At 37.9% G+C, this 23,870-nt stretch overlaps 1 protein-coding gene across 2 annotated transcripts in view; it reads right to left on the bottom strand.

Moving 5' to 3' along the window:
* Positions 1-21,675, bottom strand: part of LOC137277909 (sodium/potassium-transporting ATPase subunit beta-1-interacting protein 3-like) — a 35,002-nt gene extending 13,327 nt beyond the window's left edge. The window contains exons 1-2 of one of the 2 annotated variants that reach the window (XM_067809911.1): positions 21,488-21,675; positions 11,506-11,643 (exon numbers count right to left, since the gene is read on the bottom strand). In XM_067809911.1, the coding sequence (XP_067666012.1) occupies positions 11,506-11,643; positions 21,488-21,559 (210 nt within the window). In that variant the 5' untranslated portion in view covers positions 21,560-21,675. The remainder of the gene's footprint in view (positions 1-11,505; positions 11,644-21,487) is intronic. The other variant, XM_067809910.1, reaches the window with a different exon arrangement.
* Between the last annotated feature and the right edge of the window lie 2,195 nt (positions 21,676-23,870).

Raw genomic sequence — 23,870 nt, 5'->3', positions numbered from 1 at the left:
GCTTCACTACACTCGCTCTATGAGAGGTATACTATGTTGGTCATTAGATGTTTCCTTCAGCCTACTGCTCAATGAAAGATGGCACAGCTGTGCATGGGTTTTTGCAGTTTCTCAAAATGTCATAAACTGTTGGCATATAATGCTACTGCCATAAAACCTGGGAATAGTAAGATCTCATATGATTTTATCAACAGCATTCCCTCTCTGCAAGTTAGAATTATGTTGGTCTATATTTCAGTTGAAAAATACTGATGAGTCCCATAAAGACTCAAGACACTATAGTCACTACTATTACTGTCATCCGAAAACGTATACAATGAAATTAATACATGATCAATGGCCATTGGTTCTTTTGAAAAAAAAATGCACCATTTTCAGACCCAATGTTGTTAATGTAACAGATGCAATGCTAAGCAACATCAGTAGTGTCCATGAAAACACGTCCCCATGGAGTTATGATGCAAGAAGTTGAAAGCACTGAGCAAGAGCCTTAAGTCTGCAGTCTAAGTAAACTTCGTCTCAGTGTATTTCATTACACTCCACCACTGAGTCTAAAAAACCTAGTAGAAGGTCGTGTCATGCAACCTTTGAGCAACCAATGACGGTCCAATCAAATGCAAGACTGACACAGATCTCTCCAAAAACAAAAATCAGCATATAACCCAGTTATCTGACCTGCAGTATATACCCTTCGGGGTTTCTGTTGACATGGTTACCATTAACTAATATTTCCGCAAATTAACATCCTTGAAAATTGTCAAAAACACTATTTTCAGCGACTGTTTACTCACTGTTGTCATGGCAGTACGTAAGCCGTGCGCATCACCCTGAAGTGATCATACGCTAAATAGCATTCGGAATCGTTCGGGTACAAACCTTTTCGAGATAAAAAGTTCATAAGGGATGTGCCAATGGGCACTTTCGTGATTTGGTAAGCTGTGTTCTGATTGGTCAATCTCAAAGGTTACCTGACGCGACCTCCCATAAGGTTTTGTTAGACTCAGTGGTGGAGTATAACGAAAAGTACTGAGGATAAGTTCACTTAGACTGCTTAAGTCTGAAACAACAAATCTTAAACACAAGCTTCAAAACAATCTTGATATCATGACTTACACTATGACTCTATATCCTCTACCCAGCAAAATGATAGAGAATAATAAAACTTTTTCTAGATACTGATGTCAATGTATTACTCAAACAATGAGTAAGTGAGTGAGTGAGATAGTTTAAGCTACATTTAACAATATTTCAGGAATATCGCTGTGGGGAACACCAGCAATGGGCTTCACACATTGTACCCACATGGGGAATCAAACCAGGGTGTCTTGCGTGACTAGCAGACGCTCTAACCACTACACTACCCCAACACTTCTGTATTATTTGAATTGCTAGATTAGAGCAGAAAGGTCACTGCAGCGTATATTTTGCTTGTGTCAAGTACACCCATAACTGTTCACATGTATCAACTATCATATTTACTTGCCTTATACGCTGCAGAAGAACTAATTACACATCTAGGCAGTATACTTTTGCAATAAAAGTGACCAATTATTTATATTAAAAATGGATAATATTGACAACAACACTGTCATCACACATGTACAACCAAAAATGCTAATACCTCCAGCCATCCATGAAGACATGGTTTTATCTTTCAAGGGATGATATGTCATATTTGCAACAGCTTGAAGGTGGGCACCGGACTTTTGAGAAAACAGTGTTCAGTAGAAACACCTAACACTTTCAATTCCAAAGACAGAGGCATCAAGGTCTTCTGCATCTTCAGTCATGGTTAGTCTCTTTTTTCTATGAAGGATTCCCAGTGGTGTGGAATTACTATGTCCGACTCGTCCGACTCGGGAAAAAATTGACACTGACAAGTCAGTTTTTACAAGTTAGTCGTCCGCGGACAAGTAAATACCGAATCTCATTCATTCGTTCCATTAAAATACAGTGTGCCAAAAATTAATGTCCTAGATCAAATTCATTCATCAGTCCCCTCCCGCACTCGTTCTGACGGTCACGAATATTAGTGTTGTAATAAATTGTGAATGTCAACTCTTCTCTGGTTGGCTGGATTTCATAACTTCCTGGGAATTCCTTGGTAGAGAACCAGTCAAATCAATTGTTACTATAAGGCACAGTCGCGTTGACAAAATCGTGGAAGTGATCCCTCGGCTATTTCTGAGAATTCGATACGATGCAGCATTACGATTGGCTGAAAGTTATATCCCTGATTAATATTCATGAGCTCATTCGCGAACATTTGTCAAACTTCCGCTGTCAGGGAAGCGAATGTTGTATGAAAAATGGACAAGTTTGTAATACGATCAACACCTGGTCACAGAGAACAAACCCTGAGTCGATCAAGTGAGGAAGCTGGCTCTAGTAAAAGAAAATCTAAATCAGAACGCGACCGTGATTATGATAAAAAAAGAGTTAGAAAATTTCAGTCAGGTTGGCTGCACGAATTCACGTGGCTCAAAACAGATGACGATGACAATGTATATTTTTGCGAAATTTGTCGTCTGTACCCTCAACTTGCAGACACTACCTCTGGACTGTATGTTGGAAAATCAGTTGACAGAAAGGACACGTTAACGGCCCATCAGATGTCTGCCAGACATATTTCGTGCTTGTCAAAATTTGAAGGCCAGCAGAAGAAAAACACGACTGACGGCGCGCTGTCGAAAGCCTTTTCAAAAGTCGAAGAAAAGGAAGTTGAGCGATATAAAAAGCTTTTTAACACAGCATTTGCGGTTGTAAAACACGGACGCCCATATACCGATTATCCGTTTTTATGCCAAATTCAGAAGAAAAACGGACTTGAGCTGGGAAATGACCACATCGGGAGGGATGCTTGTGTAGATTTTCAGAATGCTATTTCTGCTGTTTTAATGAAAGAAACTGAAAACCACATGCAGAGTGTGAGATTTGTTTCAATTATGAGTGATTCCAGTACAGACTCTTCTGTTATTGACCAGGAGGGTATATTACTGCGTTATGTGCATCCAGTCAGTCATGAACCAGTTACTGCAGTGGCAAGTATTGAGAAGCTGGAAAATGCCAGAGCTGAAGGTGTTGTACAGGCAATTAAAACAGGTGTACAGAAATGTGGCTTTGATCTTGAAAATACTCAGAATAACTCTCCCAAATTAATCTGTGTGAATTTAGATGGAGCAGCAGTTAATATGGGGGCCAAGAACGGTGTTGCTAAACAGCTGAGTGACTTAGTGGACAATAAAGTTATTATAACTCATTGTGTTGCACACAAACTGGAACTTGGTGTGTTGGATGGCATAAAACACATGGATTATGTAAAGAAATTTGAAGACACAATCAAGAGAATTTGCAAATTTTATTCTTATTCTCCAAAAAGGCGACAAGAACTTCAGAAACTGGCATGTTTTTTTCAAGAAAATTTGATCATGTACACCGAGATCAAGGCTATCAGGTGGGTCTCTTCAAAACTACGAGCGCTGAAAGCAGTTTGTGCAGATCTACATGTCACTGTCTCTCATATGGAACAAGTGCTGTCCACATCCAACAAGGCAGATGAATTAGGCCAGGCACGGGCCATACTCAATGAATTGAAGCAAGTGAAATTTGTCAAGTACATTCACCTCATGACTGATGTTCTGTCTGTCATTACAAAAACCTCTGAACTGTTTCAGACCAAAGATCTTCTTCTCTTTGAGGTTAAAGAAGCCATTGATACCCTGTACATGAAGCTACTTGCTATGTCAAAAGAACCAGGAGAAAATTTGTCCAAGTTCTACAGTGTTTTTGACAAGGAATCTGCCCTGTTTGATGGGAAGCTAAAACTCACTGGCCATCTCCCTGTCTTTGGAGAGGACAAAGATGTTCATGATCTACTTGAAAAAGTTGCCACATACATTCTGAACAGGTTTTCAGATTTGGGAAGACCCCCTGTCTCCAACTTTCAAGTGTTTGACTTCAGGACCTGGCCATTCAGTCTTCAGGACTTGAGCACTTATGGGTGCAAGGAAATTGGAACTCTCTGTGATGAATACAGTGACATCTTGACAGACGAAGAAAGATCCAGCATTCCCTCCGAATGGCAAACCTTGAAAGTACAAGTCTCAATGCAAAGGAAATCACACCCCCTGGCAGTCTACACTTCCATTCTGCAAAGACAGGAAGAGAGTGTTAAACACATTCTGGTCCTGTTAAACATGTTGGTAACTGTTTCACCTTCGACAGCTGCATGTGAACGCTTGTTCTCCAATATGAATTTTGTGAAGAATTCGTTCAGAACACGCCTTACCCAACAAAACCTTCAGAACCAAATGCGTATCATTGTTAGTGATACACAACTTGAGGACTTTGATCCACTTCAAGCTGTTGAATTTTGGTTGCAATCTGGACATAGACACATAACTCACAGAAAGCGTCAGAGGGCTGCTACTGTAGTTCCTACCCAAGCCAGTACAGCAAGCTGTTCTGATGTGACAGATCAGGAATCTATCCAGCCTTTTGTAGATGCCATTGTTAACACACTGGGTGGGGAAGACATTGCCAGGCAGAAGCTAAAAGACATGGCCAGTGATTCAGCTAAACAATGCCTTATTATGTGAAACCTTGTTAGACAGAAGCTGAAAATCATGGCAAGTCATTCAGTTAAACATTGCCTGATGATGTGAAGTTACCATAGAGACACTTTGCTAGACAGAAGCTGGAAAATAAAGAAATGATTCAGCTAAGTAGTGCCTTATTACAAATATGTGATATTCAGTTTAGCATTGAGTTACATTGATAGACAGAAGTTGGAAGACAGCAAGTGATGTAGCTTATTGTGTGACTTAAATACTTTTTGATCCAGCCTATTGTGTGACTTAAATACTTTGTGACATTGCAAGACAGAAGGTAGAAGATACATCTGTGCTGGCTGCTTCCATTAGGTGAATGGAAGTTCCTAATTTCAAAGAATTCAGAGATTTAGTGACTGTGTTGCAAACAAATTCATTAAAATAAAGAACTTGTGCAAAGTAAACGTGTTTGATGACCTTCAACAATGTATGCCATAGTATAGTCAAGGTAATGTTGATTTAATTGTAGTTTTAACTGTCATAATTCGGACAAGTAGAGTTTAGCTGCGGACAAGTGGATTTTGGCACTTTACTTGTCCGTGGACAAGTGAATGAAAACTGTATTTCCACACCCCTGATTCCTATGTAAGACATTTGAAATACTGGTGAGGTCAAATGCTATGTTCACAGAGACTGCGGTCACTACTTCGGGATTAGAAAGGTTATATAGAAACAGTCCATCGAGATAAAATGCAACTCTCACAGGGATAAATGGATACCCTACTCAAACATATCATATGGACTCCCAAACCGACCAGTCTTTGTTCTACTCCCAAAATGACAAACAGGCATGGTAACAACAAGATCCATCTTTCGCGTCTCCTGGAATGGTGCAGGCTATGAGGTCCACCATCCTCCTCCTCTCCCTTTAGCCTCCAGTCAGCTGCTCAAGTCAGTTCAACAAGGAGGCTGTTGTCAAAGTGTAAATGATCTCCAACCTTGTAACTTGTACTAGGACATAAAATACACACCTTGCACGCAACACACCAGTTCATGAAATCAAATGGTTCTGGCTTTCACAAAGAAATGGGAGGAAATAAAAGTATTGGCACTGAAGCCTAGATGTCAGTTTACATGTACATCATGCTTGAGTCCATGTCATGTTTTCTTCACTAAAACCCCCAACCTGACACATCAAAAACCCAGACACAACCTGCTCATTCCTTCATATCACTTATTCTAAAGTGCAATATCTTACCACGCCTTACAGTGCAAGTAAACATAAATGCAGCATGCTAACTAAAAGGAATGATTGCTCAATAGGTGAAAAAAGTGCATTTGCTTACACTTCTGTTTTTAGAATTATCACACAACATAAACAGTGAATGTCTGAATCTCACAGGGCTGTCTTTCAAAGATGAGTCACTGGGAAACCAGCTAACCCTTTCAGAGCAATAAAGAGAACCCTGTCATTGTTAGTAACTGATGTATCTTCTTTCCCATAGTAATGCGCAAATCAGAACCATTACATACTCGGTATGTATTCCTTCTGGCTTACATCATTGTGAGATTATTGTCCTTAAAGGATAATATATGCATGTGACAAGAGAAATTGAAAAGCCACTTCTTTTGCAACAATAACACCCTCATGTGACCTTTCAGATACACTGCTTGCAGTGGCAATAAAAATAACATTAACAGTTTAATGTAATGCTACCTCGTAGAATAAAGCTGCTCTGGTCATACGCTCCAATTGTTGGAAATTCTGAATGTTGTCAGAAAAAAACATTGACATTTTGTTACCACAGTGCCATGCAGAAAGTGGTCAAATGTAACATGTTATACTGGGATTACACATCCTTGGTAAAGTAGAGATACTTGACCACTGGCGTTGAGTTCCATTTAAGACTAAAACCAACACTTTCAGAGTTATGAACTTATTGCCACTGCATAAATTCGCAATTTAAGCTACTCGCTAATTGTGGTTTCTGCTAAACATTGAATTCTGACAACCTGTAGTTCACATACTTTGTGTAATCCAAGTTATGTCATCCACAAATCATGACAGCAATTGAGTATATATCACCTCTTCATCTTATACAACACCCTGGCACAGACACCATGTATCTCTCCAAAGTAAAAAGCATCAAGTTCACATAAAAAAGGCTTGACCAGACTTCTTAAATACTTAACGATGCTAACCTTCTATTCCGCATGATGCTATTGATTTATGAGGGACAGACACAGAGAGCAGTCACTTTGTCTTGGACTGGTGAGAATCTCAGGGGGACTAGTTGTGTTCACCCCCCATAAAAGGGGCAAACAAGTTGGATAGACCATTAGTGAAAAATGAGGCTGACAAGATGGTCTTGCTGGCAATCAATATAAATCATACAGATCGATAATCATTAATTGAATATCTGGTTGTTAATGATAAATATTGGAGAAGTAACTTTGTGCAAACTCTGAAAGAAATTATCATATTTCACGTCGCTGGTGTGTAGTGACATACTTATTGGGGCCAACTAACTAAACACCATCCTGAACATAACTTAGAAACACCCCACGAATATACAGACCTAATCTTGTGTATTGTTTGAACAAGTTTCATCTCTTTACTGTCCCAGTAAAATATTACTGGAGACACAATTTCATCTCAGCAATCAAAATTCCTTCTAAACAATATTCCAATGATGTATCTTTATTGAATAGCCATCCTAATATGATAAACAGATGGGTACTTTCTAGCTCTGCAGACTACAGAAAACTATGAGTCTACAGAAACAAATGCATGTCATAGGAGGTGGATAATAACTCTATCCAAAATAAATAGATACAGACTGACAGACAGACAGACAGACGCACACAGATACTTAGATACACACTCCTATATGTTGTATTAATGCTCAACACACTTAGTTACATGACCCTGACAAAACAACATTTCCATTGACACAATGGTGTCAGGAAAGAGGAATAATTTATAGGCTGAATGATCCAGTTCTTCACAGTAAGCTATCTTCCCAGCCTGATAGAGACCAGCTAATCACATACACTGCGTGGACTTTGGACCTGACTGGATTCTATGGTGCTATCCACAGCACAGAAGCAGCTTGTGGTAATAGGACAATCTTCTCTCATGCACTGCCAGGCTTTATTGATTCCTGAATGTATAATTCAAACTGGCCTTTAGTTACAATGGCAATAAATAGGACAAAGTCCAAGTGGTTCCAGTGACATAAACCATCCACATACACAGGCACTGGCGGAGGTGTATAAACATTTATTTAGTGATGCAAGATGGTTCAAGCATGGCTATTGAACATTTCTATATTGTTGCAAAAACATTAGCATTTTATTTACAAACCAATGCCCAGTAAGCATGACATATTTATAAATCAGATAATAAATGAATTATCAGAGCATAGCATTCCCACTGACGTTTTTAACATGGTAACATTAAATGAGTATGAAATATTGCTACCAGTGTCAATATGGATAATGGTAGTTTCTCATGTTTCACCATTGCCATGGTTACCATACTTTTATTACTTTACCACAATAAAATGTTCCCTACGAAAGAATTGTGAGTGTTGCAGTCTACGGCATTTGCCAACAATCCAAAATTTGTTTCCTTAGTTTAACTGACAGGTCAAGACTAGAATACATCTTCTGCAATAATGATGAACAGTTCTGCAATTCTGCTTTGGATGAATCACCACAGGGTGTCATTATTTAACCCTCAAAGAATACTGAATGATGCATGCAGCACCAACAGACAAATCAGTGGCAACAAACCGGCACATTTGATGTCAGCAATCAATGTATGACTTCTAATGACAGATGTCTATTAACATTTCATTTAAAACAAACCTTAACCCTCACCCCTCCCCCCCAAATAAATAATAATTTAACTCAGTGAAGGGAAGCCCCAAAAAGCACTTCTCTAAAACTTTCACCATCAGTTTTCATGAAAAATGAACATAGCGGATGCATAATTAATTATGCTTAATTTGACAATCTGTGAGCAAAGAAATTCAGACTGCACAATCAGTATAAGAATACAAGCCAATGAGACATACGCAAATTTGACATCACATCCAAGGTGCATGCTTGCATAATGTTTGAAATAACATTAAACAATGTGTCAAAACCATAACATTATTATCTGTCCACACAGATATACACAAAACATATAACAAACATGGGAATTAAGTAAAGTTGTTTTATCAACCTTGGTTAAGCCTTAGATCACAATCACTACCATGACTGATTTTAATTCAACAGAGAATCAGTTTCTTCAACGAAATATTTTACTATCATAAAGGACGTAACATTTACACTTCAGGAAGATGATGAACATATCACCAGATTTCATCACGTATTGACCAGTGATCAATGACTAACATGGCTGCATGTGAAGTGGGAACTGAGATAGGAATTTCACCAACTGGGCCACATGCTCATCGCAATGCGCTTGTCTGTCTCCACATGTTGGATAGTGGGATTAAGGATTATCCTGCCAGATTAGAACAGATCATCTTTTATCCATCTCCAGTGGTCGTCAGGCTTAAGTGCTATATACTGCCCTTTCTCACACAGATGAAGGTCCACACCACATGTTCAGTACACCTTATCCTATTAGCAAGATTAGATGTCAAGGCTGTATGAGACATCTTAGCATGCATGTTGACAACATTTACACAATATTTCCACATGTATTCAGTCCTATGGTGTATATGAACAATTAATATCAGATATCTAACCAATATCATTAAATAATTAGCTACATAACTGTTCAACAGTTTATGAAATGGGCATTTTTATTTGGTTTACAATGACTAACACTTAAAGCATAGGACAAATCCCAAATACGCAGCACCCTTGTGCAAGATTATTCATCCATATACAATCTACCTATCAAACTTTCTATCAGTGGACAGAAATATGTCACGTCAGCACTTCACATTTTCTTTCCACTTGCACAATGAAACACCTAAAATTCATTTATTCACAACACTGATGTACATTAGAAATATAGTCTAAGCCTGAATGGAATCAATCTCCCTTAACAAGAACTTTAAATGATGGAATTTTCATTTTCCCTAAGGAAAATTATAATGCCCTCACACAACAATCGATACACATCCAATAAACGTCAATATTAATTTGCCTCTGATCAGACGTCCAGACAATGCTGATAAAGATTCATAATTACATCAATATTCCTCAGTTACAATAGCATAGCTAACGGGCATACAGCTCTGGGATTGAGATAAAACAGCTCCATACAGTATATCTTGGCTATGTGACTTGCATATGTTCCTTACCAGTATTAATCTACATACATTAAACTAGATAAAGCTGTAGCAGTGAATATTTCTCTTGCTGTGACAACGAAGCTGATAACCAACAATTATTGATTTCCTTGTTCAGGATATATCACCACAGTTGACGTACGTAACTCAGCTAGGACATATGTACCTGTCTTAATTATTTCAGTTCCTTTCAGGAAAACAGCCTTCAACTTTACCTGTAATAGGTCAGAGTATCTTAACTTCAGGGAGCAATTTATTAACGTTTCAGAATAATGAACCGCTGGGCAATAAAGCGGATACACTAAAAATAGCTGAATAGGTAGAATGATCAGGGTTTTTAAGGCAAACTTTCTTCTGTTACCATGGTCAGTACCCTTTATTGTTAATTGGTCTTGATTCTCATGAATATGTGAGACGGTGATGCATTAGCAGGTAGTACTAACAGCATCTACAGCATCAAAGGTTTTCTGTATAAAAAGTGATAGAAATACATGTTTTGAAAGGTGCCACTGAGCATCATAGAGGTACTTCATGAATGGCTTTGTGAAAATGAATGAGCCCATACCTTTTGATGATTCAGTTAAACGTAAAACAGCACATCACTTTGTCATGTCAATTTATTGTTAAATAAATGAGTAAAACTGTAAACTTGAGAGATGGATTTCCTGAAAAATGCATGAACACTTCAGCTTAACTTTATTATCAAAGACAGGATCTCATCTTACGTGTAATGTCATTCAGAATGGCAATTCTCATGTTAAGATGTGAATGTGACAGTGACAACAATAAACAATTTGATGGGGCGCAACACAGTTTTTCAACGGCTTGTCAAATTAAAAAATGTTTTCCATAATATTAATCACAGTTGTGCACCATGGATCATTGGCAATATTTCATCTATTCCATCTGAACCCATTTCAATATTCGTTTTGCCATGTTACACAATAGGATGGCAATGAATACACTACGTGGAGAATACAACCCGCATCAAAAATATTGGGTAACCAATACAAATGTCTACTCATGGATACAATAAGGTTGTCAAGTGACTGCTGCACTGTGTTCAATGCCCACGTTAACAGTGTTAATTTGTTAGAAAAAGTGACCAGAAATCTCATGACATCAAATTAGATCATCCATCACCATATGCAGTCTTGGTGCCAATAGATGAACCCCTGCATTATCAGACACCTGTGGAATATGTGGATGGCTTATATACATGACTCAGTAGATCCTACGTATGGGACAGCTGAGAATTTGCCGTCGACTTCCTCTGGTATATTCCTCTTTGATTACAAAAACAAAATGTTGGCAATTAATTGTCAAATATGACTTCAACAAGTCAATAATGTGTGTCTCTGGTTCCAAGGATGACTATGTGGTCTTAGATCGTGGTTGAGAATAATGTGAAATTGGTCTGTAATAAGTCATAAATATTCCGTTCTGGTGATCATGAATAATGAATTGAATTCATGTATGGTTACAGTTCAGTTCTCCAAACATGGGGGTTAACTGTAACACTGGTACCCTTAGTGCACAAATTAACCACAATTTTCAATGGCTGTTTTCCTAAATAAAAAATGAACAATAACTACAGCCTGAAAAAATGCTAGAAGAGTTAGTGACCAATGACTTACCACAATTATAAACCTTGGTCTGTATTGGCAGGTGCCAAATAGGCCAATGATGACGCAAAACAGCTGGAAAAAGTTGCCGATGATGGGCGCCCACATAAAGCCTAGGAAGTCAAACACCTGCCGTTCAACCGTGCTCACCTGTAATGATAACAATAACAATTAAAATAACAAAATGAAAGAATATATTGGTCATAAACAGATAACAAGACATTAATTATCTCTGAAATAACAGAAGCAGTTTTGATCCTCTTCAGTGGAGAGATTTTATGTTGTTTCTGGCCTAAATCTTCATTGATTACTCGACTGTTGAACACTCAGTGTTGACACTTCATCAAATTGATTTATGAAGGAAATAATTAACATATATCGATAAATATGAAATGAAAGGGGTTCTCATGTGGTATTTCAATCAACGGACACCAACAAATGACCCAAATTCTTAACAATGAACAATAGGGTCAGGAGGACCCTACAAGTATTCGGACCAACACTGGAAAAAAATGTTTTGCAAATACCTATGTGTTGAGTCATCTTTGTAGCCTCTGATTCTGTTATTATCTCCATCCTATACTAGTAAGAACCCAAAGAACAAGCTTTTCAACGTTTAACATCTTGATAACATCACCTGTGTTTGTGAGGCACTACAACCTCTGACCAGTTTCCCCATTGTTTACACAAGAATATCTTATCACTGTTGATTATGTCGTAGCACACCACAAGAGGCTTGACCGACTAGACTTTGATGTTTATAATTGACAACTGTGTTCAACATACTTAACCTACATGTGTTACAAAATTGTATGTACTGTTCAAAGCACAGTAAAAGATGTATTTATTACACATAACCAAAATCTATCTCCTTACAAATTGCATGTGAAATAAGGATTTGCAGCTGATAATGTCCTGTAATATTGTGTAGTGTTAATAGAGAATATAATTAACACCCTAAAAACATTTTGAGAGGTCAAAAGGCATGAATTGTGGTGCCTATGGCTTTTATATTCATAAACAACTTAAAATCATAGACACTGATGTTGAAAGTGCACTGCACTGGATATCCTGATGAAAGGCCATTTTTTCAGATCCATATTACTGAATGATTTCTATTCACAATAATGCGGTGAATAAGACAAACTATGTGTGCAAGACTTTGGACAAATATAACCAATATCCCTTCTGAACTCAAGTTGTGTTAAAACGGTTACATCACTTGCCTAAGCCAAGATGAACTTAAAGGGGCACTGATGCGGAGGAATTTCCGTGGACTGGTGTAAACTTTTGTTATTGTTTTTCTCCCGTGAGTAGCCGGATGATATCCCAGAATTCGTGACTGGTTCGTGACCTCTGCTGCGCAGTCCGTATGCGCAACTGAGAGTTTAATTATAGACAGATCAACTAAGGTCAAGTAATTTTACTTCATTACAAAGGTATTATGAAAACAAATGAAACACTTTGAAGGCTAATCATCTGCCAGTGGTAGAAATGGTAAAAAAATATTAGGACGGGGAAATAACGAAGCAAATTTACGTCTCTAAATTTTGTCTCATAACACTAATTAGTTTACTGTCATATTTGTATGATTTTGAAATTTAATGAAAGAACACAGTCTGCTTATACAAACTTATATATAAATTTCTAACATGGCAGCAACGTTTATACATTGTATAGATTGCCAATGTGGATCTTATTTTACACACATACGCGATCTAGTGTGTGTTTTCTGTCAAATAGATTCTTCTGAATGCTACAACAAATAAATTAAAATGCAAATAATGAATGTAAAACAGACTAATTTTATAGAACAATGTCAGGCTACTACCTTGTTCAGGAATGTATCCATCAATATCCACATAAAAGAACGATATTCCATTCATCTGCAGCTGGTAAATAATCCTGCTCTGTGTCGTGTGTCTTACAACAGTCTAATTTGCGAAAAAGTACCACACGGTTTCACGTCTTTCACATTGGTGAAAACCTGATAAACCTCTCATTGGTCACCCAAGATAGCACACCTGGCAACTAATTGTATGATGTCTGCCATTCTAAGTAATTTAGTTAACCAATAATGAGCTATCAATCAACGCAATGGTGGTTAATTCTTTGAAGGGAGGATGTTGTTTTTACACTTGCACTTTACGACAGGGTGTAGTCAGTATAGGTTTGTACATCTACACACACTGCCTTTTGACAAATCCGCTGTGGAAGATAAAAGTAATTAATCAATCAGTGTGTTATCGGTTAATCCCTTGATCGAAGTTTGTTTTTGTAACTCAGCTGATTAACCCTCTTACATCACTTACACACACATATTACATAACATACAATACATTTGCCACTACAGACCTTAATTTATAATGTTGAGTATTTACTCTAGACAGGAGAAGTGCCAAATGGGAACCTTTGCTGAGTAACCGAAGTGGTGTTACTACTAATTATACCTGTTATAAAGTCATTAACTGACCATCCAGAGAATGATGACAAATAACACGTGTAGGTTTACACGATCAAACGCAAGTTACAGCAAGGAAGATGTAATCTCTGTGTCGCATGCAGCCTGAAAACACTTATGGACTGAAACTGTTTTGAGGATACCAACGGAACTTCGTTACATACGGAATACATACAGGCCTTTGCTGTGTACTTGGGTAAATAGGTTTACACGTAGTTTGGTTTTTTTTACGTAAGATAATTTTCAGATTTCTCTGCCAAAGGCAAAGTCATCGTTTTTAGTTTACGAATTCTTATAAATTAACTGTGTGTTTTTATTATCATAAATAATAAACCGGGGTAGCTACGACAGCTACCAAAATTTATGTATGATATTTACTATCACAGCTGAACCAACAAAAAGACCATCAAAACTATCTAAATGTAAAGCTTTTGCAATCTTTCGGACTGAAACAAATGGCTTGCTACGTGCATGTTGACATCATATTTTCACATAACATGATTAAATATCGAGGTTAAAAACACAGAAATAGGATCAAATTGGATCAGTCACTATACCATCCAAGCATCCGAAAAACAACTACACTGCTGGGATATTTTGTTACGATCAGACAAGGAATACCATGGATATTTTTAAATAACGTCATCTGATGAGCATCCGGCCTCCTCACTTTTTAGGGTGAAGAAATTCTGCTAATGTGGACAGGAGCCCAGTCCTTTTGTCCGTCACGGTCGAGGGAGCGGGTGCTGACCAATTTGCAACTTGGTTTCGTAATTAGACCGTTGGCGAGAAACATTATTCGCTCCGCATCAGTGCCCCTTTAACATGTTCCTTCTGAACAGTTGGGATATACGGCATGGTTTGTTCCATGTTTGTTGTAACGTTTTTGAATATTGTCAACATTGGTATGTGTATCTATTTTCAAAGCGAGTACCTGTGATGACAGGCAAGATAGTAAGGCTGTTATGATATACTCACATATTCAGTGAACTTAACCATGGCCCTACCTGAATTCAGCATCGAATAGGAATGAATATTTCCTTTTTTTCAATGGAGCATGTTTTACTCGAGCCTTTTAGTCCCTTTTCAAAGTGAGATATGCTAAAATGGAATAGGTACTGGCTATGCAGAAGTACAAGTAATGACAGTTTGCAATGGCTGCACATGGTACGTGGACTTTAGTCTTTAACTATTAGTGTATTACATGCTGCACATGGTACGTGGACTTTAGTCTTTAACTATTATTGTATTACATGCTGCACATGGTACGTGGACTGTAGTCTTTAACTATGAGTGTATTACATGCTGCACATGGTACGTGGACTTTAGTCTTTAACTATTAGTGTATTACATGCTGCACATGGTACGTGGACTTTAGTCTTTAACTATTGGTGTATTACATGCTGCACATGGTACACTGGACTTTAGTCTTTAACTATTAGTGTATTACATGCTGCACATGGTACGTGGACTTTAGTCTTTAACTATTAGTATATTACATGCTGCACATGGTATGTGGACTTTAGTCTTTAACTATTAGTGTATTACATGCTGCACATGGTACGTGGACTTTAGTCTTTAACTATGAGTGTATTACATGCTGCACATGGTACGTGGACTGTAGTCTTTAACTATTAGTGTATTACATGCTGCACATGGTACGTGGACTTTAGTCTTTAACTATGAGTGTATTACATGCTGCACATGGTACGTGGACTTTAGTCTTTAACTATTAGTGTATTACATGCTGCACATGGTACGTGGACTTTAGTCTTTAACTATTAGTGTATTACATGCTGCACATGGTACACTGGACTTTAGTCTTTAACTATTAGTGTATTACATGCTGCACATGGTACATGGACTTTAGTCTTTAACTATTAGTATATTACATGCTGCACATGGTACGTGGACTTTAGTCTTTAACTATTAGTGTATTACATGCTGCACATGGTACGTGGACTTTAGTCTTTAACTATTAGTGTATTACATGCTGCACATGGTACGTGGACTTTAGTCTTTAACTATTGGTGTACTACATGCTGCACATGGTACACTGGACTTTAGTCTTTAACTATTAGTGTATTACATGCTGCACATGGTACGTGGACTTTAGTCTTTAACTATTAGTATATTACATGCTGCACATGGTATGTGGACTTTAGTCTTTAACTATTAGTGTATTACATGCTGCACATGGTACGTGGACTTTAGTCTTTAACTATGAGTGTATTACATGCTGCACATGGTACGTGGACTGTAGTCTTTAACTATTAGTGTATTACATGCTGCACATGGTACGTGGACTTTAGTCTTTAACTATGAGTGTATTACATGCTGCACATGGTACGTGGACTTTAGTCTTTAACTATGAGTGTATTACATGCTGCACATGGTACGTGGACTTTAGTCTTTAACTATTAGTGTATTACATGCTGCACATGGTACGTGGACTTTAGTCTTTAACTATTAGTGTATTACATATCAAATTACATATCACTTACATATCATATATTTGCCACATAGTGTATTCGCAGCAGCCCTACAAGACTGTACCACAAATATACATATTAAACATAACAAAAAACACAAATCAGCATCTAAACTGGAACATTCTGACAATGTAATAGGGAATTGTATCTTCCAGCCATGTAGCTCTGCTGTCACAAGATACCAGATACCTGTCTCCACCAAATACCTATGTATACACACTGTTGCACACCATTCAAGGCAGATCTGCAGGGAGGTACAAGGGAGTGCATGCTCTACTTACATGCCACTTTTCAGTCTATGTGCTTTTGTATTCATTCTGCCTCACTGGTTTTACCTACATTAAGTGCAGTGTCAATAACCAAACAGAGCTTGTCTTTGAACCTAACTGGTATTTCATCTACCAGATATACCCCTAACTCCTTACATGGATATATAAATAGCCAACAATTGTCATAAACACTTCAACAATCAAACAGGTGGCTTTTATTACCATTACTTTCACTATTAGACAACTTCCCCTATAACTGGACACCACTGTCATGTTCCCACTGCCTTCAGCTAAGCTAATGACATTAGAACAAGGGCACAATATATCATGTGAATTGGGATATCTGATAGATTAAAATATGAATGTTGTTAAAAGGAGCTCGTATCCGAAATACAAAAAATGATTTCCAGAGACACTTGTTACAATACCATAACTCACATTAAAATACACCGAAATCCACTGGCAAACAGCCAGTGAATCCATTCACAAGATCTAGTGTCTCCATGGCCACTATAATGTGACTTGTGTTTATTTTGGGTGTTTGAGACTGTGGACCTCCTGCTTGTGCAGGGCACATTATCCAAATACTTGGGGAGCAACACTAACACCAGGAAGGAAGCTGACCAAGCAGATCTTTCTCACTTTATATTTCCCATAGACAGGGTGTTACCATCACCATAGCAAAGATCTGAGAGATGCTTAGATTATATGATACAGTCAGCACAGGAAAGGTGAAATATCCAAATTCCCTTACTGCATCATAGTGCTCTTTGCAGTGGAATCAAACATTGAATCCCTGCATATTTCAAGTGAGTGAGTGAGTGAGTTAGGTTTTACGCCGCACTCAGCAATATTCCAGCTATATGGCGGCGGTCTGTAAATAATCAAGTCTGGACCAGACAATCCAGTGACCAACAACATGAGCATCGATCTGCTCACTTGGGAACCAATGACATGTGTCAACCAAGTCAGCGAGGCTGACCACCCGATCCTGTTAGTCGCCTCTTACGACAAGCATAGTCACCTTTTATGGCAAGCATGGGTTGCTGAAGGTCTATTCTACCCCGGGACCTTCACAGGTCTCATATTTCAAGGGTCAGCATGGTAGACATAATTTATACCACTTTGAAAGCATCTTTCATGGCATGACAGCTATATTTTCACTGACCAGAAATGTTGGAAATATGTTACAATGTTTGTACATATTTTTGTAATCAACATAAATAATTATGAATTATTTAACACTGAATGACAAATGCTGGCAGTTACCTTCAAAGAGAATTATGACACACAGGAGTAAATAAAATGAAATTCATTAATTTTACCCACACAACCTTAATTTAAAAAAGAACAAGACACAGTCATCAATACACCCCCTCCCCCTCCAGCATTACCTCCAATTTCAGTCTAAATCACACTTGTTGCCATGGAAATACCAAAAATATTTTATTCAGAATTCAAAAACTATCAAAGGCACCAGTACACCACTAGACCAATCTATGTGTCAAGTTCGGTGAAGAAATACTGAACGGCTTTAGAGTTCTGCTCTGGAAAACATAAATGAGCACAGACGGAAGAATGGGGTGCATTTTAATACCCCACCGTAAAACCTGTTGCAGGGGATGAAAAAAAAGTCTAATACTCATAAACTCATCAAGTTTTCACGTGACACAACAAATCTGAGCACATAAGTGCAAACTGAATTTAACAAAGTAACCATGGTAATGCTTTCTTAAATCTTCAGCCCACACTCAACATGACCAACAAACAAAGCTGGCATGAAGCAAGCCTGAACATTGTAGTCTCCAGTTTAAAGATGACCTTTGCTGGAATGTCTGCGACCCTGACCTGACCCCTTTCTCCCAATCTCAATGACAATGGGGGCTGATGAGGGGGGTGTTTTTAGTATGATAGTGTAACACAGATAACATCTTTCTATTCCCTTGCCTTTCAGCCTGCATCTTGCTAACAATAATTCTGGTTTAACCTGATGTGGGACCAAAGTGTATTGTAAATTTGAATCACCTCAGACTTGAACCCGAATTTCAATAGTGTTGACATAACAGTGAATACACAAGACATCTGTAACCATTATGTACAATGTTACTTATAAGCTCCTGTAAGGAGTAGACTTATAGAAGTCTCTAATGTGATAATAACAATGATAATTTCTGAAAAGAAAAAAATACAAATATCGCTCCAAAAGATGGACATCTGTCTGCTTATATCTACTTATCATTAAAGGACAGAATTACCCTACATCCATGGGCTTAGCATGGCTACTCAAGCAACTGCTGCATGACAACTTAGGTTAACATCTCTGAAATGAACATATCTTTACAGAAAATAAAAGTTTTTAAATTAAAAGTTATAAATTCGTTAAAAGGAGCTCAGAGACTTTCTTACGTTTTCAGACTGAAGCTAGGGCAATCTAGACTTGCCACATTTTCTAGACTTGCATAGGCTTTCTTGGATATATTTGCCACAGGGTTTGTACAACAGACTAGATAAATCATAACACAGTTAGACTAAAGCTTATCTCTGAATATGTATAATTTTGATTACAACAAACTAGCCCATTCAAATTGGAAAAGAGCCTCATGGAGACCAGAGATTCAGAACCCCGAAAATCTAGCCTTGCTTCATTTAAGGCTTTAGCATTGTTGAGAGGGTTTGGAAGTAGGAAAATTAATGTGGTTCAGGGACAGTGAGTCCGACTAGCAAGCCAGTGTTTGACCAATGAACATAACCATCAGGCCTCTGTTTTGAAGATGACAAAATTCAACCATGTGAAGTCAATAACAATTAGTGTATGTTGTAGATATTTAGTGCAAGAAAACGTTCCCTTGCCAGGACATAATGGGTGTGGGTTCAAACATTCACACATTTTAAACATGCATTAAACTATGTTAATGATAATATATCGGAAGTCAGATTAAAAAGGTTTAGACCAAATGAAACTCCCACATGAAACTGCCATTGTGTAAAGCACACAATGCTGCAATGGATGGTTACACTGGTGTAGCTGTACTCCGGGCTATAGCCCTGGGCTGGCAGTCAAGGCATGTTATCAGATTATTGCATGGATCAGTGAGCACAATACCCCTGTGCAGGTTTACTTGCACTAATTGTGTCAATTTCACAGGCCCTGTAAAGTGTACTGGGCAGGGTGAACCTGACCTTTTCCTGTGCTTTATGACCATTGTCCACTTCAAAATTAGCAGTTAAACCAAACCCGAATTCAGGTTTAAGCATAACTATTGTGGGTCATAGGTAATCTATCGTGGGATAGACACAATGTTAAAAGACTCAAAATACAAGAATTTGCCTCATTTCAATCACTACTACAAAGCATAGGTCGCATCACAACATCCATCTTATTACAGATACACGCTTTAATACAACATGGACTTAATCAGAAATTATGTACAAATCAAATATTGATGTCAAACTGACTTTTCACAACCCTAATGTGAACAAGTACACATGATATCTTCATTGAAAAGACACAGATGCAAAAGTAGACGTTACAAGTGCCTATCTCAGTGTTAAAACCGGCGAATGCTTACTACATTCCAGCCAGTGCTGAAACAGCACGAGTTCACACAAACTCTTCCTTATACCATGTTAATTATTCCTTATGAGGAAAGTGATCATTTGCCATACCTTGTAACGAAAATGTATGCTTAAAGGAAACACCTTCTTGATCATATATACCAAAATGGTACTGAAAATGTGCGCTTTTAACATAATACATAGCTGAAGTTTACAAAATAAACTTTTTGTACTCCCATGACTCAACTGAACACAGTTCTAAAGAGCTTTCATTTTGTTGGCATGTGACACTGATTACCATCTGAGAGTGATTCATTGTCTGTGTCTCTTCCATGTCTACTGTCAATCAATGCATTCACCACTGTTCACTGTGACAAAGTACATGTAAGGGTTTAGTCACTACCCACTGACAACAGTGCATTCCACAAATATATGAGACCATAAGATTATTAATAAGATAATTATTTAAAAGAGTTTGCTCAACTCACTACCATGAACATTGATTAAGTCTTCTGGCAGTAAATATATTCATTGCAAATGAGATTCGGCGTAGCTTGCCCATGTGCAAACAAATAAGTATGTTTAAATATCCATATGATCTTCATGTTGGTTGAAACAACTGCATATTAATTGTGATAAATGTATTCACACTTGACACATGTTGCTACATTGTGTACATCATTGTGAACATACTGAACATGATGAGTGATAGCATATTTGCACACCTTCTGGTGTAAGGGAAAAACTGTGGGGAAAAACATGACTACAGCATAAATTAATAAACATATTGTTTCACTTGTAAAACGTATCAATCAATAACTGTCGGTTGTGAATAGAATCTAAACCCAAAGTCGAAATTATACAAGATCAATTATACAAAATATTTCAGACAACTATAAACTGTCATGAATCCATCTTTAAGATTACAATCTATTTTTAAGGGAGCGCCACACCCTTGCACGTTTTGACATTTGGTGCGCTAGTATTGACTATAACTTACTGGGGACATATCAGTGATCGAGCATGTAAAATGACATAGTGCAACTTAAGCCACCAAGGTGACGAGTTTGATGGCATTCATGTCGGTAACAGAAAGGCGGTTCCAAGTCTACGAGCCAAAATACACGCAGTTTGTTTTCAAACTGGACCCCTATTTGCGATCTGTGAATCATCTGGAAACAAGACCAGGAAGATTCAAACCGCATATTTCAACTCACCAGTTGAACGCTGAACATCACGATCAACGTCGTGTGAACAGCTCTTGTAAAACACTTTTCCGATGTCCCCATGATGATTCTTCATGTGAAATCCAACAGGGAAATGTTCAAAATCATATTTAAAGTAAAGCCACAATCTTCAGGTATTCATCTCATGTCGACTCCATCGTCGTCACATCACCGCACTGATCCTAGTATGCGCCGCCGATCGTGAGAAAACATAGTCCGTTTGTTTTGCGAAACCAGTCTCCCTGAGAATTGACAAATGTGTTTTAACTTATGATGCTGATATAACTGGATATTATACCAGCATTGTATACAACTATTTAAACGGTAACAACACATATGTGTGGAATCGTGTTGATGCACGGGCGCATTTTTTAGATTGCATAGGCGTATGAATATAGAGGTGTAGTGAGACGTCCTCAGCCGTTTTGTAAACAAATGAAAAACATTGGCTAAACGTGTGTCTTGAGGTGTGTCAACAACAATCGCAGCCGTTTGACGAATAGTACCTTTTTGTTAAATGCAAAGTAGTATTTACATGTATAAAAGTTAAAAGAGATTGTGAAAACTTGAGGATTTGATAATAGTCAACATTTTCAACGAAGTCAGTGCGAGTTGTCAACTATTTTCGTACAACTGATGTTACTAAGAAGAACACTAAACGCATGTTGGACAGATTGAGTGAGTTCGTTAAGGTGTTACGTCGCTTTTTTTGATAGAACTAGAAAATGGCTTCACGTGATGTATGCCCATGAATGCATTCGAAACTTAGTCTTCGGAGTGACACGTGAAATTTTACAACTTTGCCACCCATCAACGGTCCTATCGCCGGTGACGAAAGATGCGAATTTGTTCTTCTGAGTTGGGTTTTACGTCACTTTTAGCAATATTCCAGCAACATCACAGTAGGGCACAACAGAGATACGCTCCACACAGTGTACCCATGTGGGGATTCGAAGCTGGGTCTTCGGTGTGACGTGTTGACTAACGCTTTAACCACTAGGCTACCCCCAACATCCCCGATGCGTCATAAAATGGTTATATAGCTAAAACGGCTCCACAGCAGAACAATAACATATTTACAAAAACGTTACATAGGTTCTATAGGATATTTTTTGTTCAGTTGAAGGGGCCCTTACCTTAAAGCTTTGAAACGAAACTGTCTATTAAAAACTGTCAAAACAAAAAAACTCCTTCGATATAAACATGATAAATGGAACTCACAATTTATTTTAGAATATAGAAATAGAAATGTACAGTGGCCAAAGCGTCCTTTGAGCTTTTCGAGAAAGTGTGTGTGTGAGAGAGAGAGAGAGTGAGAGAGACTTCAGTTTAACCTGCTTTCAAGAACGTCTCAATGTTTTTTTTTTCGACAAAATTGAGGGAGCGCACCTGTCGTACAGAATGTGAAGTATATATACCCAAGAAAGCCCAGGGAGAAGACAAGACGTAGATTATCGCTGGTATTGCCGAATCTTCGTAAGCACAGACAAACACGACATGAAAGTCCGTTTTATGAAGCTTAGTACCACAGATCTTGAAGCATTGGGTGTTGCAGCAGTCACCATATGGGAGAGAGAAGTCACAGACGTTTATCACTTGAAACCGAAAAACATAACCCGGACACACTGTGACTGCAGACATTTTGTTTTTGACTCTTTGACGTTTCTTTTGATAATTATGCGGATGTAAGAAGTGTTCGTTGAATGAATATGTTAAAAAATCGACAGATTTTTACGCCTGTCTAAAGAATGACCCGGACACATAAATATAATTTTGGCTCTACAAATGCTATCATTCAAGAGAAGGGCACATCGTTGCAGTGTAAAATATATATTCACCCAATACAATCTGTGGTCGGGACTTGTACAATCCAAAAAACGAACAAACAACCCCCCCCCCCTCTCCCCAAACACACACACACACAGAGAAAAAATACCCAAACAAGCAAACAAAACAAAACGGAGATACCTCCCTCGAAACATGCTAGAGTTTAATTTAGCCTATTCTTAGTCCTAAACAAAACAAGTTCAGATTTCCCCACGTTCATATCTCCCTGGGTCTCATTTCCAATTCAAATGATCCATTTGTTACAATCTAACTATGTAAGTACAGTGCAAACATCGAAAGTAAGTAAGGCTTCTGGACTCACAAACGTGATTATTGGCATATTATTCCCAAGAAGTTCCTGATCTAACCGATTATAGATCGTTAGGAGATTCCCGGTTTTTAAACAGGTTTTGAACACAATATCTTATCTGATTATACTTTTCGACCTATGTATCTTTTAAAAAAAAGACATTTTCATTTCATCAAGAAAAAATGCACATATACACGGTGCCAGTTAAACCAGGGAGGATAGAAGATGTAGATTATC

The sequence above is a fragment of the Haliotis asinina genome, chromosome 3, assembly GCF_037392515.1.
Source record: "Haliotis asinina isolate JCU_RB_2024 chromosome 3, JCU_Hal_asi_v2, whole genome shotgun sequence".
NCBI lineage: Eukaryota > Metazoa > Mollusca > Gastropoda > Lepetellida > Haliotidae > Haliotis > Haliotis asinina.
This window is presented reverse-complemented; position numbering and strand designations above follow the sequence as displayed.